At 27.7% G+C, this 9032-nt stretch overlaps 1 protein-coding gene across 1 annotated transcript; it reads left to right on the forward strand.

Annotated features, from left to right (window-relative positions):
• The first annotated feature begins 4991 nt into the window (after positions 1–4991).
• On the forward strand, positions 4992–8381 carry LOC111308470 (putative protein S-acyltransferase 7). Its single transcript, XM_022906795.2, has 6 exons — positions 4992–5294; positions 5408–5588; positions 5707–5889; positions 6002–6310; positions 7214–7447; positions 7531–8381. The coding sequence occupies exons 2-6, from the start codon at positions 5484–5486 to the stop codon at positions 7975–7977; spliced, it is 1278 nt and encodes a 425-aa protein (XP_022762530.1). The 5' UTR covers positions 4992–5294; positions 5408–5483; the 3' UTR covers positions 7978–8381.
• Positions 8382–9032: the final 651 nt, after the last annotated feature.

The following is a 9032-nucleotide window of genomic DNA, read 5'->3' on the forward strand; positions in this document are numbered from 1 at the left end:
TTGAATAACTTGGTAACTTAAAATGAATATACGATAACTTAATGATCTTACAAAGTAAATGAAGTTTGCATATGTGATAGTCCACATGTTACAATTTTAGGCAACAGTAGATGAAAATATAAGTATGTTAGATATAAGTTAAATATTGATTTTGTTCTTGTACTATACAACTTTTATTAATTGGCTACATGAAAACTTTTACATTCATAATTAAATATTCAAAGTTTCATTTCGTTACCACTTTGATTCTTTGAACTAACATCAGATTGACATCAATAGTTAATAAAATCATGACATATAAAAAAAAATCATATCATTGATAGATTCATCACCAAGTTTATATAACGAGAAAATTATAAAAATTACACTTTTTTAAAAAATAAAAGAAAGTAAAAAATGATTTTTTTTAAATTACAAAAAAATTTTCAAAAAATCAAAAAATTGAAAATTTATCACATTACAGTCAATAAATTTTCACCACGGCAAATCATATTAATTTTGAAAAAACTACCTGTGATTAATTTGTTTACCATTCATCACACCTAAGTGCCATTCTCCCATCAATTTAATTTCATTTAAGTACAAGCACAGAAAAAACCTTTCTTTTAATTTTTCATTTTATCTTCACGAGTAAGTATGGTATTTGTTCTCGTTTTTTGTTTTTAATAATCCATAAAAGGACGAAAATAAAAGGTTTTCGCAGGGGCAGGACAGGCAAAGTTCAAATAAAAAAAAAGAGAGAGAGAGATAAAGGTTGAACATGTCATTATGAGAGGCAACGATTCCCCAAGGCACGTTGGGAGTTGCAAGTGTTTCCTTCGTCCTCGTCAAGGAACTACTTTTGACTATTCTTTTTTAGCAATAATACTTTTTTGGTCCAATTTTCTAGCTATAATATAAAGAGGTCATTGTTTACATATTTAAATTTTAATTATATCTTTAATTTTTTATTTTATTTTATTTCATCTTTTAATTTTTAAATTATTTCATTTAGATCCTTAATCTCTAAACTCGATTATTTTTTACTTTTTACATAATAATTTAAAAAAATCCACAACATGCCAAAGAAAGTGTTCACATGACGTATTGCATAACCAACAAGGTTAACGAAAACCCAATATGAAATCATTTAAAAAGGTGTGAAACTCAAATGAAAACAATCCAAAAATTAAAAATTAAAATAGAATCAAAATAAAATGTTAAAATTACATATATTATTACATTTTTACCAAATGTTTACCATTTACGATTGGTAGTGTATTACTTAAAAGTAGTAACCATTTAGAGAAGGAATTTTTATTTTATTTTTCCCATCGAACTTCTTTGTAGTATTTGCTGCATGACTTTTGATCATTATTAATTATAGGTCAAATAAATAATTGAGATTGGGTGTTTAATGGGAATGGATGGCTAATTAATCTTTAATCAAACAAGTTTGTTGGCAAGTTAAATGGCAGCAAAAGTTGTTATACGTCCCTTTAGTTATTCTTTTTATTTTTAATTAATATACCAATTAAGAAAAAGAAATAGTTAATCAATGAAATCTTGGGTTACTCTCAAGAAAGAAACTCTAAAATCTTCAGATTTTAGGTTTAATCTCATTATATGTGAGTTTGAATATTTAGTTAAATTATAGTTTATTAATTAATTATTTAATGATATAATAATTGATTATATAGATATAATATTTGATTATAAGTACAACTTCAAAAAATAATGCTAAATAAAAAATAAAATAAAAACGATTATATTATTTTTTAATAATCATATCTATACTATCTTTACTATTTATACTATCCATTATTTAAATTGAACCGTATATGACCAAAAATTAAGTCAGATGTTCAAATTCTTTTGTTATTTGTTTTCGTCAAAATTTTTTAATATTTAATAAATTTTTGTTATAAAAATTTTTAAGTGGGATTCACTTTATACCAAATTTTTTTCTTTCTTTTTAACTTTTTTTTCAAGATTTTAAATTTATTTTGTATGGAATTCATTTAATACTGAAGGTACGCCTTATATTTACTTTTTTTATTATTATTTTTTTATATTTAATAAATATTTTTAAGATTTTAAATTCTTTTTTGTCTCACCAAAAAGTATGTTATGTGTCCAGTTATTTTCTTGTTTAATCTTTTATTTATTTATTTATTTATTATTTAAATATTTATATATTTTTATAATATTTTACCTTGACATGGGTTGAATGGGTATTTTGTTATTTTGTTTTCAAATAATATAGTTTGAGATAGGTTGAGTTTCTTAAAAAGAAACGAGCTCAAACCATAAGCATATTTAGGATGTTTTATCTTGAGCTATTTTAAGAGATATATAAAATTTTAAATTTTATTATTTATTTAATTTTATATGTATATATATACAATTATTTTCTACTTTAATAAATTAATATTATAAACTTAATATGAGGTGTCAATGTAACACTTTTTGTGTTTTTTTTTCATTTTCATTTTTTTAGTTTTCCTTTTTTCTTTTTTTTATCTTTTTGTTTTTGATATTTATTTCTTTATTAGATAAATTTATAGAAAAAAGACGTCATTTAATATATCTATGTGTCATTCTTTTTTGTTTTTATCTTCCTCTTTTTTTGTTTTTTATTTTTCATCTTATTTTATTTTTTAATTAAATTAATTTTGTTTAAAAAATATGATAAATAAAAATAAAAAAATAAAAAAAAAAATTTATCCGTGGTAACATACAGATATTTTCCCTAGTTTATACTATAAAATTAAAACAATCCCCTAAATAACTTCTTTTTGACATATGTTTTGTTAATTGAATGGTTATTTTGTCATCATTAATCAATAAAAAGAAAGAAGAAAAAGTTTCTAAACTAAAATATAAACGTGTCAAAGATACGTGGCAAAAGTTGGAAAACGGGCGGGGGGGGGGGGGAGATGAGGCAGGGAACGGTAAAAATTGAAAAAGTTGGGTATAAATCACGTATTCTAATTTTTTTAATATATTTCAAAATTTTATAGAATATAATAATTCTGTTTAACAAAATTTTTTTCACTATAATTAACAATTTTATTTAAAATAAAATGATATTACTTTTATTATTTTATTTTAAAATAATAATTCCAATTAAAATAAAAATATTTTACCTATATAATATAATAATTAAATAATACAATATTTATATTTCAAATAAAAAATTATTTTAATTATTTATTATTATAGTAAATGTGATATTTTAATTGAATCATATTATTATTAACATTACTTAATTATAAAAATAATTATAATAATATTATATAAATTAATTATAATTACAAAAATTATATATATTTATTATTTACCTATATATATATTATATATCATATAAAAAGGAATAAAAAAATACTACGTTTATTAAAGAAAATATAGTCTTTTACTCCTAAATTTAAATGCCATATCTAATATTTAGATTTTGGTCATGTATAAATGAACACTACATAACCAAAATTTAAGCCACATCACTTTTTTTGTCAAAATTTTTTTATATTTAATAATAATTTTTATAGATTTTATTATAAGAAAGTGGGACTTGCTTTCTATTAGGTTTTCGTTATGGGTCATTTTAACTTTTTTTAGGGATAAAACTATTATATTTATAAATAATTAAAATACAATTTATGTACTAATCTATCAATTATATAAATTATATTTATTTTGACTTTTATTTCACCCTCATTCATAGTGTTAATATTACATTTTAGGTTTTTTTTTTTTTTATCTTCATTTTCTTTTTTGCCAACTTTTTGTTTTTATTTGACATTTAAACAAATTTGTAAAAAAACATTTGAAAAAATTTTATTTTTTATTTTTTGAAATCAAAATTGAATTAAGATGGATCGAAATTTTATTTATGAAAAATAAAATTGGGGACAAAAACATATTTTGCATGAGTTGATTTGATTTATTTTGAGATATATATAAAAATATATATATATATATATTATTATTAATTTAATTTTATGTTTTATATATTAAATTTAATTTAAAAAATTAATATTTTTAACTCGATAGGAATATTTGTGACATTTTTTATAAGCTTTTTGATACATTTGTAAAATTTTTGTCTTTTTTTAATTTAAAAATTTTTTTTATTACATAAAGTTGTAAGAATATGAGGACGATTGAGATATCGACTTGTAATTTTTATTTTTTAAATTTTTGGTTTTTTAATTAAGTAAATTTTGCAACAAAAAAATTCATGAATAAGAATGATAAAACAAAAAAATTTTAATTAACAACAACGCACAGGCTTCACACATGGTAGATTCAACATAATATTCAATCTAATATTGACACAATATAATAATAACAATATAATAAAAAAGAAAATTATTTTAATTATTAATTCTATTTGATTATAATTTAATTATAATAAAAATAATATTTTAATTTAATCACATTTTTATTAATAATATTATAATTATAAAATTTATTATAATTATATTTTAAAAATTAATTATAATTATAAAAATTTTATATATTTATCATTTATTTATTATATATCCTACAAAAAGGAATTAAAAAAAGATTATAGTTTTTTAAAAAACTGCAATACGTTTTTGAAAAAAATTTCGTAATAAATGTCTGTTTTTGTTTTTTTAAAGAATATTTAAAAATATTTTTATATGTATTAAAAATATTTAAATACAAAAAAGTTGTTTAATATATTTTTAAATATATTTCACAAAACATTTTTAATTATTTTTCATAAATACTTTAAAAACATTTAAAATATTACAAAATTATTTTAAAAATATTTAGAAATATTTTATTTTTATTGTTAATATTATGCATAATATTATTCAATTTAAAATTATTTTTTATAAATTAGAAAAAACCCCGAAGAGAAGGCAGGCACGATACTAGTTATTTTAAAAAAATTGATTGATAATTACTACTAGAATAATAATTACTCCGGTCAAGACCACGTCGTCCATCGTCTCACTCGCACCATATAATAGTATAGTACTATTAAAAAAATACAATGAAAATAAGAAAGTGACGGAAAAGGGAAGCAAATAATATTCGTCATAATCGGCGATCCGACACATCTGGCGGAAAATCGCCACGCGAGCGAAATGTGCAATCCCACACTCTCTCTCTGTCTGTAACCATCTTCGCTGGCCTTTCCTCCAACTTTCTGGTTTTGAGGAGATTCCAATCTCCCCGCTGAGCTCCTTAGCCTCCGATCCTTTTAACGTTTTACCCTTCACCGCTGCCCCCTTCGCAACTCTGGAAACTTTGCCTCTTCTTCGTTCCTTTCTCTTTTCCAGGTAAAATGAAAAACCTTTTTTTTTTTTTAAAATTTTTAGTTTCTTCCTCTCATTGTCCAAAACAAAGAACACCCTATAATTTAATAATGTGGAACAATGTTATTGGCTTGCAGAGTTGCCGAGGGACAAATGTTACAGCAGTGAAAAGGACAAAGAAAGAGGAGAGAGATCTGATTGTGGTTTAAAGAGATGTACAGAACTCCGTTGCCTGCTCAGCTCTCTGATTCCAACCGCCGAATCATCGACACCAATGCCACTACCCTTAAAGTCTATCAAGTTTGGAAAGGCAGAAATGTAATTTACTAGCACCTATTGTTTCCCATTTTTTTTTCTCTCCTTTCCCTCTTCTTGCACTTAACAATTTATAATCTCTGTCCAAATAGCTAACTTGGAGGTCAATTTATTTGTTCAGAGATTTTGCCTTGGAGGTAGACTTATATTTGGTCCAGAAGTAAGGTCAATCTTCCTTACAATATCTCTAATTGTGATCCCAGTCGTTTTATTTTGCGCTTTTGTTTCTCAAAGCCTCATTCACGAACTGGACCACCATTTTGGCAATCTGATTGTAGCTATTCTAATTATCTTTACCATATATGTAAGTTCTTTCTTCCATAAATTGAAAAAAAAAAAGTAAAATCCCGTAAATAAATGTCTTTGTTTTGGGTTGATTCATTATTAACATTGTTTTCCCTGTCAAACAAGTTCAGGATCTTATTCTTCTGCTCCTTACATCTGGAAGAGATCCTGGCATTATTCCCCCGAACTCCCACCCTCCAGAACTGGAGGAAGATGGTTCCACTATGTCTGCGGATTGGGCAGGGGGTCAGAGCGGTGTTGGTGTTCCAAGTTTACCACCTACAAAAAATGTTGTGGTTAATGGGGTGATTGTCAAGGTTAAATACTGCCAAACATGTATGTTATATCGTCTACCACGATGCTCACATTGTTCTATATGCAATAACTGTGTGGAGCGTTTCGATCACCATTGTCCATGGGTTGGGCAATGTATTGGGAAGGTATATGCTTCTGTATTTACTTTTTCTGCTGATGAAAGTTTGGGTTTATTTAATCCTCGTTGAAGTTTCCCTACCAAATGAGAATTGATTACAAGGTCCTGGGAACTGGGTACTGGACTGGTTATATATCCTCTGACAGAGAACCATTTGCTTAATTGCTTTCATCTTTGAAAACCTGCTTTTATCAAAATAATGGCATAAGGCATGATAAAGAGATGCACTTTATGTACCACAACTAATCAACTTCTGACTAGATATATCTATCTTCTTCAAATTCTTCATGTGAGTCAAGTGATGTCTTGCTAAGTACTGATAGTAGTAAAATTCTTTCATCCAAAGTCGCTTTTCTCTAATATCTTTAGCAAAGTAACCAAATAATTGGATTCATTATCTCAGAGTTCCACTTAGTGATGGGATGATCTGATTTGTCATTCACAATAGCACACATATTTTCAGTCTTTTGTCAGTTGGAACTTTTGCCTCTGTGGTCAAATGTGCTGCTTATAGAACTTACTATTGTAAACTTCCAGCTCAGGTTTATAAGAATCATTTTTAAGGAAGGATTTAAGATAGGTTTCCCCATTTATTTATTTATTTATTTTGTAAATAGAAGGGGTAGAGTTCTTCAAATGGATCCTATTAATTGAATTGTTGAAGTATCTACAAAATACCATTGTGCTTGTGAAATAAGCTTTTGGTCCTTTAAATTGAAAACATAGCCTTGCAGGTTGCATAGACAATAAAAATGTCCAGCACACTGATTCTTCTATGTTTCATCTGAATTTTTTACTGGAACTACAACTTAGATGTGATCATTAGGTGATTTCTCATGTGCTTTGCTGGCTTTCATTGTGGGACACTTCTTTGTCCTCTAGACTAACATGTAAAATTGTTTCTTGACAGAGAAATTATAGATTCTTCTTCATGTTCGTGTCCTCCACAACCATACTATGCCTGTATGTTTTTGCCTTCTGCTGGGTAAATATTAAGAAAATAATGGATGAATATCATTGTAATCTCTGGAGAGCATTCTTGAAGTCCCCTGTTTCAGGGGTTCTTATATTATATACATTTCTAACTGCTTGGTTTGTTGGAGGCCTCACTATGTTTCATCTCTATTTGATTTGTACCAATCAGGTTCTGATCTCTTCTTTACCTTCATTTCTTCCATTATTTTGTGTCCTCTACTCGTCTGCCTTGCTAATTTTTTATTTTTGCAGACAACATATGAAAATTTTCGGTATCGTTATGATTCAAAAACGAATCCGTATAATCGTGGTTGTGTCCACAACATTTTTGAGATTTTCTTCTCCAAAATTCCCAAGTCTAAAAATAACTTCAGGGCGAAGGTCAAGTTGGACTCATCTGCTCTCTTTGCTAACTCAATGACCTTGGCTCGATCCATGAGCCCAGAAATGCCAAAAACAAGCTTTGACATAGAGATGGGAATGGGAAAGCGGCAAGCTGTTGCTGCTGAGGATTTTGAAGAAATACTCAGCCAGATTGATAGTGTTGGTAGATTGGAGAGGTGTGGAACGCAACCAAGGCACACAAACCTGGGTGACAAAGCCAACTGGGAGATGTCACCTGATATACGTATGTTGGCTGCTGAGTTTGGAATGGAACACGGTTTCAAGGATAGAGAGAAAGCTCGTAGAGGCCACTGAAGCTGTTTTCATGTAAATTATAGTAAGAAAGGCAAATTAATGATCTTAGAGCCTTCTTGAAGTTTGCCAAACCAGCTGATTGAAATTGACAAGTGAACAATGCCACTAAGATATTAATCCATCAGAAGTTTGTTTTTACACTTTGTTTGTCTCTGCAAGGAAGGAAGGTTCCGGTCTGGCTCAGGTACTCAGGGTTCTTGTTGTATATCATACTGCTTTGACAAATGCTTGGGGTAAGTTTTGTGCTATAATGTGTTCGTTTGTGAGGATAATGGGTTGGTGTTTATAATTAATTGGATCGTGAAGGTTAAACTAAATTATCAATTGTAGAAAGGTTTCTTTAATTATAGATAGAGCTTGGGTCTGTTTCTGCAGGGTCTTGGAACCTTGTGATATTTTTCCTACTTTTATTGTACCGTTTAGGCCTGAGCCCCGCCCCTCTTTGCAGAAACTTTCTATAACTCTCATGGTGGTGATATCAGTAATTGTTTCCAGAAAATGAGTTTTTAGTAAAGATTTTTTTGGATCATGGCACGGGAGTGACTGACTTCAACGTAAGTCTTCCTGCCCCATTCTTGTTAGTTGTTTTTCTGTGAGAAGTAAGGGTGGTGGTTCGGTAGTATCATAACGTTTAGATCTGGGGATCTATCGCTAGACATTGGCTTTAGGAGTCGCCACCAATCTTTTTTTGTTTAGGTGCGATTAGCCATCTAATGAATCTATCCTTTCAATGAACATCTAAGTTTAAGGGTTCCTAAAAGAATAGGTTCGGGTCTGTTAACCAGAACAAGGTTCGGGTCTGTTAACCAGAACAGGGTTCGGGAGTACGGTTACGTGTGAAGAAGGTAATAGTACCCTCACAACGCCCATCGAAAGATGGTACCAGTTTAATTTTGTGTTATCCAATAAGCCTTAAAATTTATTCAGTAATTAATTATTGAAAATTATTCTCAATTAACTCCAATATTTTTACAGAAAATTGAAAAAATTTTCTCACCTCAAGAGGATGCAAGAGAACTACTGTTTCACTTGCAGAGGTTTCATCGTCGGATTAT

This window comes from Durio zibethinus, chromosome 2 (assembly GCF_047325235.1).
Source record: "Durio zibethinus cultivar Kanyao isolate XHJ-2024 chromosome 2, ASM4732523v1, whole genome shotgun sequence".
NCBI classification, from domain to species: Eukaryota; Viridiplantae; Streptophyta; class Magnoliopsida; order Malvales; family Malvaceae; genus Durio; species Durio zibethinus.